Source organism: Buteo buteo, chromosome 7 (assembly GCF_964188355.1).
Source record: "Buteo buteo chromosome 7, bButBut1.hap1.1, whole genome shotgun sequence".
Taxonomy (NCBI): Eukaryota; Metazoa; Chordata; class Aves; order Accipitriformes; family Accipitridae; genus Buteo; species Buteo buteo.
This window is the reverse complement of record NC_134177.1, coordinates 9364461-9383580: the sequence shown is the minus strand read 5'-3', so window position 1 is coordinate 9383580 and position 19120 is coordinate 9364461. Positions and strand designations below refer to the sequence as shown.

The 19120-nt window shown below is 38.2% G+C and overlaps 1 protein-coding gene across 2 annotated transcripts in view; it reads left to right on the top strand.

The window, feature by feature from the left end:
* Positions 1 to 1093: 1093 nt before the first annotated feature.
* PEX5L (peroxisomal biogenesis factor 5 like) overlaps positions 1094 to 19120 on the top strand; it is a 41820-nt gene continuing 23793 nt past the window's right edge. Inside the window, exons 1-3 of one of the 2 annotated variants that reach the window (XM_075031447.1) lie at positions 1094 to 1192; positions 16009 to 16120; positions 17947 to 18156. In XM_075031447.1, coding sequence (XP_074887548.1) covers positions 1124 to 1192; positions 16009 to 16120; positions 17947 to 18156 — 391 coding nt within the window. In that variant the 5' untranslated portion in view covers positions 1094 to 1123. The remainder of the gene's footprint in view (positions 1193 to 16008; positions 16121 to 17946; positions 18157 to 19120) is intronic. The other variant, XM_075031449.1, reaches the window with a different exon arrangement.

Here is a 19120-nt window from a genome sequence, read left to right as displayed (position 1 = left end):
ATTTAAAGTCTAGTGTAAAATACTGCTTTTATGGAGCCAGATCCTGCAGTCTTCGCACAGCTAAAACTTCTACAGAAATCAATGGGAAGTTTTTAAGTATAATAGTAAGGACATGCCCAGGGACACTAGCATAATACAGTTCTGCTGCTATGCTTTATGTGTACGCTCAGTACGTTCTCTGTTACTTGCAAGCGTATAAGAGATCAAAATACAGAAATCCATGTGAATTGAAGAAGATAAATACCCTTTTAAAATAAAGAGCATGGCTTGAAAGAGAGTATGTTATGCACATGTTAGTGCATTTTTTGTTTGGATAAATATTAAATAATGTTAAAATATTTTAACTTTGTCTTGAATAGTTACAATTTATTAAGTGAACTTTAAGAAAAGTGAAGTCTAAAAACAAAAATCCTCACAGTAAGTTCAACAACAGTGGCCATTTTGGGGAGAACTGTAGCAATGCCTATGATGGCAGAATTTGGCTCCGTATATTCTGTTAGCAAAAACCCAGACTGTTTATATGATGTAAATTGCTTTTTAAAATGTTACTAGAGCTATAAACATTGCGGGCCCAGCCCTGCGGGTTATTCATTCACATTTCAGGAAGAGTTTGCCTCAGTGAACTACAAGGAACCGTGCTTTATTTGCAAAATCAGCTTTTGTAAGCAAAATCCAGGCATTTCAGATATAAACTTTTGCGTAACCAAAATTAAATCAAGGGGCTGATTCTCCAGACCCTACTCTTATGGAGATCCTACCTCGCAGAAGGTCTGAATCCCTCCGTTTGCACTGGAGTATTTCCAGCCGGTCCTGCCCCGGCCAGGCAGTGCCGTATTCCCATTGACTTCACTGGGGCAGCTCTAACGAGTCGCAAGACTACGGCTAGACCCCAACCGCACTAACAGGTTCGCAGATAACTTATTATTACTTTTAAAGCGTGTTTGTGTATTCTACTTCCAGCCAAGCTTTGCTTCCAGCCGTAAACGCCGTCAGTTGAATGACTGGATGGTTCTGGGGTGTGTTTTTGGGAAGCGGTTGTTGCCAGGCCCGCTGCTGACTCGCGCCATTGTTGATTTCGCTGTTGTAGGGGAAAGGCTCTAGGGCGGCAGATAAGGCTGTTGCCATGGTGATGAAGGAGATTCCGAGGGAGGAGTCTGCAGAAGAAAAGCCCCTCCTTACTATGACATCACAGGTGGGCGGAGCGCGGGGCTCTGAGGAGGCCGCGGACACCGCGCGAGTCGGCGGCCGCAGGGGAGGCGCGGAGGGCGCGCAGGGCCTGCGGGGACCCTCCCCGCTCCTTAGCTTCCCCTCCTGCCCCCTCGGCTCCAGCCGTGCTGGCCGAGCCCATCTGCTGGAGGACCTCGCGCCAACGGCACCGGTGTCCTCACGGGCACGGGGGAAGTAATGTCATGGCTTGGGGGCTTAGATGCGTTGACGTGAAAGTTTGAACAAAAATGCATTTTCCCCCCAGATAAAGGGATCTGTGGGAAGTGCGGTATACTCCAGCTACCAGAAAGCTACTTAAAACCAACTTAAAGTTTCTGTTATAAATCATGCCATCGATGTTCACGCCACAAGCATTCATTTGCAATGCATATATAAGATGAGAAACAACCACTGCACAGTAGTATCATTTTCTATATCTCAGATCGCATCCCTATAAGCTCTCGCCGGGATTCTACTCCTGGCCCAGGTCAGAATATGTTATTTTGCACACGTCATTGCTTTCTACAACTTCAGCTGCAGGAAGGACGTGATGTCACCACACTAAACCTTACACCTTGGAGTAGCCATCGAACCTTAGGTGGTTTCATTAATTTTTTGAAGACAGGGACTGAACACTACCATAAAACACAGCACTTCCATCCCACTACTAGAGTGGATTTTATTCCCTCCTGTCACTCACGTACATGAAGTTGTTCCCCAAGCAAGTGCATTTAGTTTACTGTTAATATTTAGTGCACAGAAGCTGCTCCTACTCATCTGGAGGTTTAATGGAAGTAATCTTAGCACATAGTTGTTCTTTTGCGAGAGCCTTCAACAAAATCCACAATCCTGTTTTATGATAACAGCTACTGTAGTTTTCGAAAGTATTTAAGATGCACACAAGGCCAGCACATACTTCTCTTACAAAGCATTGCAGATGCACTGCACTAATACACATTATAGAAATATCGTGATCTACCTTGGAAACCAGGGCTGGCAATCTCCTCCTCAGCCTCTGTCAAACACCGTATTTTGCTTGTGGTGAACTCTAATGTCTATGAAGTAATTGCACAAAGGAAAAGGATGCTCCCTTTAAGGCATCATTTCTAATTTTCTACTAAGTGATTAACAAACAATTAGAAACCAACATAAAATGCTGCCCCCTGTACTCACCCCACCCCACAAGAAAAAAGTGCAAAACTTCCATTGGCTTCAATAGGAGCAGGAGTTCAGCCTGGGTTCATTAAATGTTTAATGCACCATTTGTAGTGCTTGTCTGTCAGTCTACTCAGCAATAGTCTATGATAAATTTATGAGTAAAATGCTTGTGTCTGTTAGTCGGTGTAATTTCTTCCACTAAACACAAATACCTACTTCCCTGCTATGCACCAAAGGGGTGCAGAAGCCAAAAGGAAGCAGAATCAAGTGAAAAAGTGAGTATTTTCCATAGCCATCTCTGCATCATGTATGTGTGATGTGCAGTTGTACGACCATATTGCATAGATCATTTGTATCCTGACTGTCTGGCTGTAATGTTGTTTTGAGATGCTGTCTCTTTAGTGTGTCCATGTAGACCTCTCGTTCAGACCATTCATTGAGAATAACGCACCACTATATACATTTAGCCATCACCATCAAAGTGTCTGTCTCCACCCTTTACATGATGAAACAGATGGATGTGGTTGCTGCTCACAGGGTGAAATACACAAATTCCAAATTAGCTGCAAACTTCCCAAGCCAGATTAAATTGGGTCATGAGAATAAGGCTTGGTCTTTCCAAAGTTATCACCACCACTGAACCCAGTATGAGCTTGTATATATCTTAGGAAGTAATTATTTACATTAGGTATCTATGTTGCTCCATTCCTACAACTAACTAAGCAAGAAACCTGCAAGTAAAATGCAAGGGTCAAGCCCAGATAGAGGAGTACTGGCTTTTAGAAAAGCAAAAGAAAAAAAGTGAAATATCCCATTTCCAAAAATCTTTGATGAATGGAGGATTAATCACATCTGTCTGTGGAAGCAGACTCCACAGGAAGCATAAGTGGAATCTGATACACAAAGAAGAGACTCTAAATCATCATTTTGGGAGAACTAGTTAGTAATAACGTATGGAGGCCCCTGAATTTATGTATTAAGAGATGCCTCTTTGCTTTCTTCCTCTGGAAAGTGTTAAAAACACATCCAACACAGAACAAGTCAGTTAAATACCCACATTTTATTATTATGCTCCTAGCAAAGCCCTGCTTGTAAAATATGACACTTATTTGTTGACATAATACTGTGAATTAAATTTTAAGGCAGTTTCCAATTCACAGATTATTTTATATCATCAGATTTGGAGGCAAATCTTCAAATAACATGAATCAAAAAAGCACTGCGACTCCAGTGGGGCTGTGCCAGTATATGGCAACTGGGAATCTTGACCATCATTCCAGCAGTAATGAGTATACTACAATAAGCAGAGGGGTATTCTTGATAATTGAATAGGCCTTTCGGTATCTTTTTTTTGTGATTCTGTCTCAATTACTTTCAATGAAAGTCACTTTATTGGTGTGAGAAAACATTCCATAGTTGCCAAATTTAATACTTCAGGCATCAACAGAGTGAGCTTTCAGTACTAATGGGATTTTGTAGAACATATCTCTATACGATGTTGCTGTCTCCCTTTATCTTTTTAAAGATAATTCAGAAGAGACTGGAACAAATGAAATAAAGTATTTTTTTATATGAATAGAACCTAGAAGTGAAAGAAAGTTTGCTGAAGGTTCAAAGATTAACTGTAAGTTACGCTATGAACCAATATACTTCTAACTGAAGCAGAGAAATAAATGAGAAAAATAGTGCGTACAAGTTCAATTTGAATTCCAGAATAAAAGTTTTGTTTAACCTCTTCACAGCTTCTTTGCATTTGTCAGGAGGAAAAAAAGCTCACTTCAAAACTACTTTCCAATGAGAAATTTAAACCTAAATATCCCCTGGAGTCAAAGTTTAATTGTACAGTCAGCTATGAAATTCCCAATTTACTACAGGTCAGTGAACTTCAAAGGATCTGATTCAATAAAGTACTTCGATCCACACTTATACTTTAAAATATGATTAACTGCTTTATTGAGCAGTAAAAAAAGTGCACGCTTAAATGCCTTGTCAGCCTGATTTTAAACAAACAAATCTCACAGCGTCACAAGAGTTATTTGTCCCATATTCATCACACATAATTTAGATTCTTCATTAGAGTACATAAATTGGAAAGCTAGTGATGGTAGGATCCCTATAAAGATAATAGAAAGAAATAAGACCTGGAAGAGGTGATTCATGTCCAAGATGATCCTGTGACAAGTATACTCTGGTATTATATGGAACAGAAATGGGAGTCCATGAAAAATTCACCAATAGGAAAAAGAAACACAAAGTATATATTGAAAGCTATTCCCACTTCTGTTTGTAACTCAAGAATATGGGAGCTGCCTACTTAGAATTTACAGGAGCTACACAGACATTGCTCACAGTACTATTTTGTTATGGACTGCTTGTAATTTAAAAAGTTAACCTACAGAACACTTAGTTTTAGAATTTGAAATGGAAAGAAGAAATTTTAAAAGTTGAAATAACGTTATAAGAAATGTGCTAAAACTCATCCTATCCCATGCAAAATGCAGGCTACTGCACACAAGTTGTAAAAAAAAAAAAAACAAACCACCAACCCCCAAAAAACCACAAAAAAAACCAACCCCAAAAAAACACCAAACAAAAAACCCCAAACCTTTCATGACTACACCCCAATTAACTCCACCAGATGGTTAAGACTTTTTTTTTATATGTAGTCTCTCTGTGTTAGTTTTTTGCATGCCGTTGGTTGGTCTAAGCACATTTATACTTGCTCAAGGGCTTATAAGTAAAATACTCAAACATTTCCACTGCCTAAGTTCCACTGGTTTGGTGTTTGGTTTTTTTGTTGTTGTTTTGGGTTTTTTTGCTTGCTTGCTTGGGCTTTTTGTTTTGTTCGGGGTTTTGGGGGTTTGTTTTTGTTTTTAAACTCTGTTAGGGGATCTTTCAAATGCTTCTGTTCAATTTTATAAAGGAAACAGAGTCAAGATAGCTAATATTCAGCTCCCAATGTTAGTAGATTTTCTGATGTGTCTATCAAGGACTCACTACATAAGTTTGATTGCATAATCACAGTTTTCCATATAAAGGTTAATAGTCCCATTTGACTCAATCATGTTCTCAATTCTAAGTTTCTTAGCATTAAACTTGCATTGATTTACAGCCCACTCCATAAACATTTATTAAATAACATTATAACATAATGGTGGAAAGTTAAAGTGAATGTAATTAGATTCTGTTCTCTTTTACACCAATCTAAACCAGAATTAACTCCATTTTAACTAATTGATATACATTCATGTAAAAAAAGGCAAGAATCATGCCAGTTTTAGGTAATGACAATAATTAAGTTTGGACTACAATAATTCACTGTACATTCCAATCAGCCCTCTGAGAACAGTGGCAATTTCCTCACTAACCAGGAGGACTAGACCCAAGATCAGATTTTTATATTCTTTTTAAAGGATTCACAATAAATTTATAGCATTATTTTCCATACATCTCAAATCTGTCTCATTTGATTTATTATAAAAGTTTTGAGTAGTTTAACAGGGGTTACTTCTTAAGTCCTACTGATAACTCTTTTTCATGTGCTATAAACACAGGGTAAATACAAGAAGAGTAAAAAAGAAAACACAAAATGCATAAATGCATGCTTAACAGTACAAATATTAATTGGTTCTTTACCTCTAAATTAAATATTGCTTAACACTATTATTGCTTTTAGGGCACTATGCATAATGTCAGCAGAAATAGTCTCATGAGTATAATAAAGTTGCCTTGACAATATGTTTAAAAGTCATAAATTGGCTGCTTGCCTGAAGTTATACAGATTTCTCTGTCACATAAATTAAATACATTTTTCCATTAAATAACAGTTTTAATTTGAAATTACCATGGGAATTGATGGTGTAATTTTTTTAATAAAATAAAAAATTAACTATACTGTTTCATACATTTTAAAATGCCTTACCATTCCATTAGCACAGAAAGATTTGGACAAACCTTTTTTTGTAAGTAATATATTATGCCAGTTTAACCCTGGATTTTTTTAAATATTAATTATTTATGAATAGAAATTAATTTTCAGAAATTTGTTGGTTCTTCATTCATGAATACTCTTAAGTAAAAATATACTATCCTGTTAGAGTTGCAAGCCATGTGCTACAGTTGTTCTATATTCAATTGCTGGTTGTACAGTGAAACTGTTCTGCTGAATTGCAAGTCCAGAAAAATTCACAAACAGCTTTTGAGTTTCAAGCTTTTCAATCTGCAAATACATTTCAAAGCAAACACACACACACCATGACAGATCCCTATGGAGAAAGACTGTGTGACTTAACAAGAAATTATGACTTGGTTACTATGACTGCCCACAGTAATATATCCAAAACTACAGCCTTATTCTAGATATGCTACAGAACTGTTTTAAAAGAAAAATCCACAGACAGGACATGAAAAATCTGTGTGATTTCAAAGTAATTACATCCTATATGCAAAGATACAGCAAGAATACAGTGAAAGATGAATTTTGTTGCATGGGAAATGAACAAACAGCATTTTCCACACAGCTGAAGATCATTAGGAATGATCTTTATATAAGCTTTACAAAAATTAAATTCTGTGATAAGAGATGATATATTTGATATTGTTTATTCTCTCATCTTCATTTTTACAGTCTTCATGCTGCTACAGCATGAAGATTTGGTCTTAAAAAAGCAGCATTTGTGCATCTTTCATCTAAATTAACATTTGATTATGTACCATACTCAGAGTAGTGCATGAGGCTCTGTGCAATCCAACATTGCTGAAACTCTTGAACTTCCCTGTGGATCACTGGTGGTTCACAAATAATTTGCATATGTAGCTTAGTTCCCTGTGCCGGCAGTCGTCTTTACTTTCAGCTAATAAAAACATTAAATAATTTCCTAATACTTTGTAAGCAATCGTCATAGTTGCCCCCAGAGATGCTGCAAGAGTACAAATGTAATCCCTGCAAAGCGAGTGAAGCAGGACTCCTCTAGTTTCTGTCCTCTGCACTTTATTTAAAAGCATTTGAGAACTGTGGTTCTCAAAGTCAGACCTCCTCTTCAGCTGGAGTTGCCACACAAACCAATGAATGATACAGAAACGAGAATCTAGCACCATGTAGTTCCCTGTAGATACTGCCATGACACTTGTGCCTCCTCCCACAGTATAGGTTTCTTCAGGGCTTTCTCAACAGATAACTGGATTCTGTAGCCTCCCTGTTCTACAAGACTTTCCCAACCTACATTGACTCAGCTTACATGTCAAATTTGTTAATCCCTCAATTAACTAGCAGGCCATTTGAGGAGTACAGGCTAGGTACTTCCATAAACTAACATTACAGAAATCATTTCTTTAAAGGAACATTTTGTAATTTCTTAGTGACTATATTACTTCAAGGATCTCTAAGCATCTATGATGAGTTTTGTCTTTGATCACTGTTGTAGAGCAGTTCTCCAGTTCAGATAGCGATATGGGGAAGGGGAGAGGCTAAAACACAAATTGCAGTGTCACACCACAAAAATAACGCATAGCCAAGTGAGGGGAAAAAAATAAATAAAATCTTCTGACACCCAGGAAAGGGAGTCACTCCATTTTAGTAAACAGCTTCCTTTACTTAAAAAAAGTGCGTAGAGCATGCAGATATTAATGCAACAGACAGCTTTACAGTAAATTACATTTACATGAGCAGTAGAGGCCAAAGTGTCAGTCACAATGGAAATATGACAAGAGCAACTTGCCTCCCCTTCCCCCACAGCTCTGACCTAGCAAGACTGTTAAGCACATGCTTAACCTTGAGTTTTGCAGGACACACTTAAGTGCTTTGCTGGAACAAGGCCAAAATGCAGGAGCCAGATACAACTACAATTCCCATATTTAGTTTCCTTTAGCCAGACCAAGAGGAAGAGAGGGAAGGAGATGGTGAACTGTGAGATATTTAGTTCTACCTTGCAACAATACACCATAACTTGTATAGGTCAGCCCTTACAAACACAGATAGGATGCTAGTGACACAGCGATCACAGCAAGTTATCACCAAGCAATGCAACTGCTGTTTGTGAAGACACAACATAAGCATGTTATTGTTTACAGATTTAGACATCAAGCATAGGTTTTAAACAGCACAGCTAGCATGTGAATTTAAATATCCAATACAGCATCTACAGTAATCCTCCCACAGCTTCTCTGACTTCACACAAGCTCTCTGTCAGTCGTTTGCATTAAGCCCCAAGGGATAACTTAGCTTGTGTGATTTCAGGTAAGACAGTCACCTCTGATTCACAGGCCACTCCACACACTTCCTACTACTTAGCAACAGAGTACCAGTTATCACCTGCTGAGCAAGACTAGTCTTCAGAGAGGCAGCAACACCAAAGTGCTCTTTGCAGGAGGGTGGGATGAGTTTGTCTCAGTTTTAGAGCTTCCCGCAATTCATGTTAAGTGAAGTTAGTTATACTGCGTGCCCTGTGAATGGATTCTCTATTCTTGTGAAAACCAAATATTTGGCTGGCATGTCAGTTTTTGTTGGGACATAAATTCACACTAGAGTGACAGTGAAAAAATTAGTATCACCCAGGAACAAGGATGATACAAAAAAGTGAAATAGTGATCACACTTACTATACAATAGTAAAGAAAGTGTGTGAGGTGGTAATTTTGATTGTGAAATATTTATAAACATGCTAGAAAAGTGGGTGAAGAAAAACATAACTCAGGCAATTTGAAATTTTAGCATGAGACTAGTGATTTTGTCAGGAGTTCCCTTTCCAAACCTCCCTCAGCAAGCAGAAAAGGAGGTCTTCCAGTTCTCACCCTGCCAAGATAATGATCCACAGACACTACTGTCAGGCCAGTACTTCCAGTTATGCTCTAGAGACCAATAACCTCAATTTCTAGTTGTGGTTCCCATTTATCAGTTTTTAGAAATAACTAGTTAGTGGAAATTAATTCACTTTTTTCCTCCTGTCCTAGTGAGTGCCACCAAAGATCACGATGTGCCAGGCGCACGCAGAGTCTATCTATCAAGAAACCATTGCTATGTGTCATACAAATAATTAGTGATTGAAGTTGGTTGATGCCTTCGTAGATGCTTCTGGTTAAGTTAAAACAGTATAACATTTACAAACTACTCAAATTAATCTAATTAACTCACCTCTTTGTCCAGTCTCACCCAAGCAGCAGACAAGTTGCTCAGAGTAAAGTTCAAAAATACAATTTCCTAATAGAAAATCTGAGTTAAAAGGTTCCTGCTTTATCCTATGCTCATTATCATGTGTTCATTACCACAGTCTGAGCTTTGTAGGTCAGATCATTTCACTGATGCAGTCAGCAGCCCAACCACACCCTCACCAGCACACTGAGTGGGCAGTACAGCAAAAGGTGTAAGTGCCCAGGAGCAGCTTTGCTGCTGAACTGCACAGGGGATTACCCATTAGTAGTTTGGGGCTTCCTAAATTAGTGCCTTGAGTAATTCAATCAGCCTCCAGTGACAAAATGGGTAAAATCCAATCCAACTCACTTGGGTAGCTAATTACATCTAAATTTTAGGTGCCTCTTATACCAGTCCTTCTAAAATAAGTCCCATACATATCCAGTGGGAAAGCTAGGTGCCTTTGAGAGCCTCCTGAGGGACAGCCTAAATTAGGCAGGCAGGATCTTCTTCTGGAGTTGCTTTTCTAGGCATTATCTCTCCCTATTGAACATGGAGGGAATTTAGGCACTTAATTTAAGAGAACTAGTTCACTATGTGCTCAAAACATAGGTGCTAATTAGCTGCCTATGCCTGACTGGAACCCCCCAATTTAAATTCCAAATAATTTATCTTAAAGACTAGCATAATGTTATGCCCTACTAACATTAAAAAAAGAAGAAAACTGCATGCATTGCACACTGCAAACAGATCAAGATCGGAAATGCAGTAAGAGAGTGTACGAAACAGGATGTCAGGATCATACCTTACTGGCAGCCTCAGTGCGCTCCAGCACTCCCACAGCATAAGCCCAGCACTCTAGGAAGAGAAAGCAAAGCACTTGTAGCCATGAGCAGGGAAGGTTGTGCAGGTGAACATTATCAACTGTAAATGTAACACTAGGTAAGAAGTTCGTCCTCTTAGCCATTCACCTGAGCACCAGGTGTGCTCCAGCTCCCTCTGCCTTAAGGCCAAACTAAGCTGCTCTGTGGAAACTTTTCACAACAGAGCCCTGTGAACTACCTCCCCTTCCCCCCCTTTTTTTTTTATTTTAAATCAGGCTACTCCCTAGGTATTTCATAACTCTCTTACTACAATGTAAGATGTAGGCTGGGAGTAAAGCAAAACCAAAGCCATAGCAGTTGCTGTATACAAACATAATCTCACATGATCTCTGGCATAGTAAAACACACCACCCCTGACACCAGCATCGCAAGAGGCACCTGCATTAAAACCATAAGCCAAAGGCCCTGAAGATGAGCAGAAAACAAGTTTTTATGGGACAGCAGAGCTGCCACCATGGTGGCAGCTGGGTGCTCGCTCTGCCCCCAGCAGACTCCCTAGGGCAGTGCCGGGCATGAGGAGAGGCCCTGGGCCTGAGGCTCTAGGAAGGTGTTTTACCAGGCAGGGAGCTTCTGTGGGGGCAAGGGGAGCAAATAAGGCCTGGGAGGATTTAGGGGTGACTGCAGGGCAGAGGAAGAGGTGCCAGCTGAGTGTCTGAGGGAAGCTAAGACCAGGCTGGATATCGGCTAGAAGGAAGAAATCCCTCTCATGGCCACCACTCCCTCTCAGGGGGCCAGCACCATGCCTCTCTCACAGCAATGTCTCCCCTCCTGCCCCAGCACACCCACACCCAGGCTTTAATATTTTTGACCCCAAACCACCACCATTCATTGGGCTCCCACCTACCCTTCAGGCCTGAGGATCATCCAGAGAGGGAATCACCATAAGCTGCTGTTGCCACCTCCTCCTCTCACAGCAGCCCTAAGGGCAGCACGGACACCACTAGCTAAACCAGAGCACTGGGGAAAGGAAAATTCCACAGCAAAGGCAGCTGCAGGTAAGAAACTAAATCAGCTGAATAATTGGATACAGCTGGGGATGGGGCAGGTGACAGGGCACAGAAAATGGCGACCAGGTGATTCCCCTCAGTACCTTGGGCTGCAGGACCGCCCAGCCTCTGCTGAGGGGAAATATGGCAGACGTGGCCTCCAGCACAGCAACTGACCCTGCTTCTGTGCTTTGTCTCAGATCTCTGCTAAATAATTCTTGCTTTGAGTGTATTCAAGCAGTGGGGCTGATATCAGCCATCAGGTGACACTTTTGACTCTCCCAGTATCTCTCCCAAAGCACCAAAACCCCCCATATATACGCTTTTTGGAAGAAAAAATTCCAATAGCAATACTGAGAAAAGGTGAGAAAAAAGCACCTTTTTCCGTTGTGCTGTCGAACAGCAGAAGTCAGTCACAGAAAATTCATTTGAATTTAGAAGGAGTTTTTTATACTATGGATGAGTCTCTTCAGATGTATTGGTAGTAGGGAATATCACCCTCCATAGATTTTAAATATCCTTCAGTTAAAGAAGTGTGTGGGCTTTTTCTTTAATTAAAATGAATTTCATAATGAAAAATTAAGTTCTTAGAGATATTATGAGAATTTATGGCACTCACTGGCTAAATTAGTACTCAGAAATCAACAGTTTCACAGGCTGAGTCTATACCACTTGGCATGTGTGCAAATATTGAAGGCATAAATACTGTGCGGCGGTGCAGTGCCAGCCGCCTGGCTCCTGCTCCCAGTGCCGCTTCCTCCAGTGCCGGGTGATGTTGGGTAGCTTGCTTAATTTCACTTTGCTTCTCTCGTCTGCAACATAGAGATAATACTTCTCAGTTCTGCAGTGGTGCCAGGCTTGATTCATGAATGTTTTAAAGCATTCTGTGATATTCACCCTGAAAGGTGCTTGAGAACCATAAATTATGACTTTAATATAGATAATAGTTTTCATCTCATGAATGTTTTATAGCACTACTCCAAATTCGTGCCTGATATAATTCTAATAACTTGAGCAGAGTTAAACTAGGGATAAATTTGGTACAATACATGAGGCAGCAAAATGAAATTCAAAGTGTGAGACCTAGGGCTTACCAAGTGGCATTGCATACACAGTAATGTCAGAAACCTACCCCACTGCCCGCGTTTCTACAGCAAAAATATCAACTCATGGCACTCTTTAACCTGTTAAGGTTTGATTAATCATTAAATGTCTGCTTCACATCAAAATCATATTTTTCTAATATGTTCTATTGCTATACGTATGTAGTTTGTATTTATTGAGAATTAGTAGGCTTGGTCATGTATTTGCTACCTGGTTTGACACAAATATTTCAGTTGAAAGGAGTATATTTTTCACAGCAACAATCCTTTTAATAAGACACTCCTACAGCTTCCAGTCCTTAGTTATGGGAGCATAGGACACAGGACTAGGAAGGATCCTCTGGGTCGCAGTTCACTTCTCAAAAGCAATCACATCATAAACAGCCATGTAGAAAACTTGTCAAAAGCCATTTTAAATAGGTCAGCTTTTTGTCCCCCTACTCTAAAAAAAAATACTGTTCATACACTTCACTGCTGTGATAGTTAGAAATATTATTTTAATTCCCAGACCAGATCTATTCATGGCCAGTTTAGATCTCTTTTTTGTCATGCCAACTTTTCTCTATAGCTGAAACAACTTTCCTCCTCTAATGTCATCTAACCACTCTCCCTTTATGTATACATGAAGAATAATTATATTCCTACTCAATCTTCATTTTGTTAGCCTAAGGAAGTCAAAGTCTTTTAGTCTCCCTGTAAAATGTGTTCTTTATTCCTCTGCTCATTTGGGTGGCCCATCTCTGATGAATTTAGTGTGTATGTTCACAAAGTAAGAGTGTCAGAGGAGAGGAACCTATTTGTTTTCTAATTAAACAAAAATGCTGCAAATGCAGCAGAAAGAAGACACAACTTAGTAAAAATTAAATCTTGGTGTTTGCTGGTAAAACTGATGAAGTAGAAAATACCATCAATCTTCTTTCAGTTTGATGGTAGAATTTTATCAAGGGACTTTGAACAATACACTGCTGGTATCAAAATAATGAAGGCCTATTGCTGAGCAGGTCTTCTTTCTATAAACAACATAATAAAGAAATGTCCAGGGACGCAATAAGCAGCTTTGAAAAGAAAAAATATCTGCCAGACATCTGCTACTTCACAATTCAGTTGAACTTTGGAGAAATTCAGATCTTTGTTGATTCTAGTCTCCTTCCCCTCCACAACTCTGAGTCTTAGCATTATTGCTGGTCTTTCCAGAGTTTATCCTCTTACCCCTGCAACACGTTTGGGCAATAAATTGCCTTTCCAATTGGTCTTCAGATTTTCTATTCTTCACTGTCTCCAGTGAGTGATCGTGGCTGCCTTGGTTCTCAATCCTTCTTCATTCCCTCCTTCCCCCATTCTTTCCTATCAAAGAAAATTTCCATGGAATGTAATGGGAAACTTGATAAGCATCCAAATCTTATGTGATAACGTACCCTATTGATACACTCTTATAGATAAGAATATTTCCTATGAAGTCTTTACATCTACAGTGACTTCTATAGAACCTCTCCTTTCTTCCCTCCTTTCCTCCTCCAAATGGTGTAGGACTTTTCTTTATGCTGTTAGTGTATCGAAGAATAGATCATTGAAGATCCAGCTGATCCAGAAGCTTTGTCAGTCTTTCTGCTAGATACTATGTTCACCCGAATACGCAACTTCCTGCAGAAGTGCAGCAGCTGTTACTAATGCTAGTTCCTAGAATGGGGTGTGTAAATGCAAAAAGGAAAAAGTATTTAAGCAATTTTTGCTGCTAACTGGATTTGATCATAAAAAAACTTTTAAAATATTAAAAGTAATTTGGACAAGAATCAACTAGACATCCACCTTCATTTTTTCACCAATAGAAATGAGTGAGGACTGTCATCGAATCATAAATAGAAAAATGAAGTCTTCTTAAATATCAGTATTAGGTAAAAGTATAGACCTAGAGATAATGTGGGTACTGTAGAGACACCTTTAATGGAAATCGAAGGTGTGCAGTGGGTATAAATGCAATTTCCAATCAAGTGTTGAGATTTAATTAAGCAAGTAACTTCTGTGCTTTGAATGAGACAGCAACCTGGACAATGAATTTGGAGAGTTAAAAAAAGCACATGATTAAGTCACCTGTAAAGTGCATCTGCAGTCTGGGTTTGGCATGTGCAGAAGTAGAGTTTGGGACAGTATCATTGCCAGATTTCTAAATTAAGTGCCCACATTTGCACGTTCTGCTACACACAGTTGGGCAGGCAATCACTCATCTGTCTTCCACATTACTCATGTAAATCGGTATTTCAGTGCAAAACTGTAAGGTCCTGGGCAAATGAATAAGTGCACATATTATACAGTCAGTCAGCATTAGGTACCAGCTTAAATGTTTGATCCATCAAAGTAATGGGCTTTTTATTTCAATAGCTCTGGTATTTTCTTGCAACTTTGTAATACAGAAATCAAGTACTGAGCAACAGTGATTCTAAGCTGTTTTGCTGTAATATCTTCAGAGGCAATCCTGCTACTGGAGTAGCTAAATGCCATAATTAACAAATATAAAATAAGGATGAGTAAATACCTTTTTTTTTTGCGAGTTCTAGTCCATATCAGCATCCTAAATTTAAAAGTTCAAATATATCTGAGAGAAAATTTTGAAAATTCAACAATGGAAAAAGAGTGAGAACAGAATGGAGAGAGGGAGAGCAGAGAGGATAAAAGTAAAGCTGAAATAGCTCCAGATGAAAGCAACAGACAGAGGGAAAACATGTTTTCACATTATTAAAGATAAAGTAAATACAGGGCACACCATCAGACATCCATCCAGCTCAGCATAGGTCTTGATCCTCCAGTCAGAGATAGGTTGCAGAGAGGAGACTTTTATTTCTGAGACTGTTTTGTGTTTTGCCTTTTTAATCCCTAATACATGAAATAGCCTGTAATACAGAGATTTCCTTTAGGTAGCAGAAGAAAACCAATGCATTCATGCAATTACAATAAACAGGGAAAACTGCTCATAAATAAAAACTGTATTATGAGTCTTCACACAGTCAAAACTCATGCAGGAAGCTCATACATTCACCAGGCTCCATCCACTGTCATTCATATGTCTTTGTATTGCAGAGAAGTGTTTTCTGTCTCAGCAGGTTATTGTTTAATGGGCTAATGCATATTTCCTAGATGAAAGGGTATTGTGGAAGTTCTGTGGGGAGGCATGTTACTTGTGAAAAAAAGACCACTTCCAAATACTAAAAAAGCCCTGCTTAGTCTCCTGGTGATAGAGAAGGCCAACTTCACCCATTGATTTGAAGGGAGTTACATCAGGCCTTGTATACTTTAGCCCTATAAGCAATAGTTGCTATGGAAAAATCACCTTGCTGCTTTATTTTTGTGCAATTTATAAAATTGGAATATAATTTTGCCCCAAAAGAGTGACTGAAGTTTTTTATTTTAACCCAGAGCTATTTGTACATCTTCTAATTGCAATATCTTACTCTCTCACAATCAAAAATAAAGCGCATGATATTGTGATAATATGTTTTTTTTAAATTCTGCATCACAACAACAGTCTGTGACCCTGGGTTTTTTTGTTGCTAGCTGGTGAACGAGCAACAAGAAAGCAGACCCCTTCTGAGCCCCTCCATTGATGACTTTCTCTGTGAAACTAAACCAGAAGCTGTTGCAAGGCCTGTAACATCAAACACTGCAGGTAAACAAAATTCTTTACCATCCCTCACTAGAGAGAAATAATTTTAGTTTTATCTTAATTACAGTACATTTTTGTCAAGTGATTTCTTGATTTGTTACTATTTGTACAAAATTACAAGCTAGTATTAAATTATAATTGCCTGATCTATTAATAGAAAAAACCTTGTTCACTACATTTGAGGACAAATCTGATGTGATCCAAACCACATGTATTCTAGCAGATCTCTGGGGTTGAATTAAAGTGAACTTAAGTTCAACAGGAAGTACGTATCAGTTTGACCAATTCCCAATCTTTTTTTTTTTGCAGAATTTTAACCTATGGGAAAGCCACATTTAGTCTGATTTTAACCAAACCCATTCCTTACTTTAGAAAGATTTTCTTCAATAAAAACTTGGATGGGATGTCAGACAAAAGGGAAGAGATGTCAAAACAGTTTATCCAGGCTGAGTTTGGTCACTTTATTAATCTAACACATTTCTTAGTTCCTTTGTGTTGTGATGAGATAGTAGAGCAGATAATAAAAAGCAAGGGTGAATCCTGAAAGCCTTTTGAATTATATTTGAAGTATATTGTCCTTTGGAAGTGTTTTTAGAAACTGGCCTCCTCTATTCTGTATTTGTGCAAAGGTAATCAAAGTGGTTAAGCAGATCAGCTGAGATACAATAAAATCGGCATAGCACTACTATGTTCTATTGCTATCTCATAAAATGACTTGGCTTGTTAGAAGCCATTTAATTAAAATCTATATACATGCAAATTATTGAATGAATAATTGACAGCTGGGTGATTATCATCACATCTAATTAATATGTGTCTAAAGCAATATGCAAGTTCTAATAACAAAAACTGGAACACTGGATTAAATAACAATTGTAAATAATATTTTTTATTTTTATATATAGCTAAAGATATTACAGGGATGAATAGAAATATTTCAGGTTGTTTAAGAGTGGTGTTTGTTGTAAAAAAGTAAGTATCTGTAGATCGTATATCTGCCTTGAATATCTATCAGACTCGGGGGGGGGGGGCTAGACTCATTTAATAACAAAAATTTCTTATTCCATGAAGACTGATGACATTCAGTATTTACCAAGAACATAGATAAAGCACTGCAAGCCATAATACAAATTTATCTATCACAAACACCTGCCCTATAAAACAATGACAAAAAGGGAGTTTTTCTATCTTTTATGTGCTAAAGAATTTTAAGTGTTACTCTTCAAGCAACTTTTAAATGAAGAACTGAGACTGAACACACTGTTATAGTCCTTAATAGAAATAACAGTAGAATTTATAATTATATTCAATATTTTTCCCTTGAAAGACAAACAGCAACAACAGCAGAAACCATTACTAAACACACCATTATTCCTTTATGACCCAAGAAGTCCACCCAAGAAGCTGTCTACTCTTCAGCTTTTTCTGTAATGGCCTGTGGCATAACAGTAGTGCCCTAAGCAGCTGTTACCAGTACTTGATAAACCATAACAGTAAACCAAATCTTATCTAAAAGCTCAATTGTACAGGGAACCCTTACAACATAAAATCTGTAGAGTAAGGCCACATCCTTAAGACCTAAGATGTCTTTAAGATTTTCAGAGGAAGAGCCTTTTATGCAAATCAAGCTTTTTTAAACTGCATCCAGTTAAGCAACTGAAATCCCTAGTCATATTTGAATATGCTGGTCATCATCTTTAGCCAGGAAATATACATCTACTCTAGTCAAATGCAAACACATCAGTAATTTTTTTTCCAATTAAAACAAATTTTAAGAAGTGAGCTATTTGAATTAAAACAACATTGAATCCTAACATTTTGTCTCTAAGTATTATCAACAGGTCTGGATCTCTTGGATCTTAGTGAACCTGTCTTACAAACCCAAAACAAAGCAAAGAAATCAGAGAATCCATCAAGAAGTGAAGGCTTAAAAGCTTCAACCCACAGAAAGAAGACAGACAATTCTGACCTTATCAGTGTGGATACTGAGCAGAAAGTCCAGACTGTCAGAGTTTCAGACAAGTCTTCACTAGATTTAGGTAAGAGTGTAGCTATTTTATCAGTGCTACATAGCCTTGCTTAGCACAAGTTTCTCCTTGCTACTATCACAAAATAAGGAGCAACACCAGAATTTTTGTTGCACCGCATTTTAGCAGGGAGTGTAACCTTTGTCCCACATTATAAACTATTTGAAACACTTTAATCTTGAAACACTGTGAACACATTTTTGCCTTTGCCATTATACCAATTAAGTTGTCACTAAATGTGCAAATAAAGTTTTGAAAGGATTCTTTCAATAAAGAATTTAGTCAGGGTGAGTAAAATGGTAGAAAAATCTGTAGGGGTATCATGAGAAATTGGTAAAGGACATAAATCAGAGGAAGCCCATACTGGATGTCCTTTTCAGAACCGCAGATGTCAGAAAAACACATTATATTTATAAATACTGCTTTATCTATGCATACAAGAGAAAAAAAAATCCATTCTTGACAAAAGAGCTATATTTATACAGATTGAAAAAAAATCCCAAACACAACTCAATATCCTGCCAAGCATGATCTATAGATGAGCTTTGGAAAAGGTGAATCTAATTTAGTTCCATCCAAACTAAATTACTTGCGCCGCAACTGAGAAATTTGCAAGGTAAATGTAATTTATACCAAGGTAGCAAATCTTCAATTTATCAGCACAGAAATTCTTTTAGAGAACTTTATCTTCAAACAGGAGCTGAACATCTAATTTTTGCAAAGCAAGTCCAACATATGACTGAATAATATCAGTTGCCTACACAGCCATTTTTAAATGGTAGTCACTAAAAGAAGTTTTATTTTTACAATTTGGCTACAATTAGGAAATTAAAAATATCCCAAACTATCAAATAGTTAGTATAATTTTATCAACAGATCTAAATTACATACAAATCACTGATTGTAAACCAAGAGTTCCATTGACATTCTGACCATGAATGCTAATAGATTTAGAAAAATGTGAATTACCAAATAT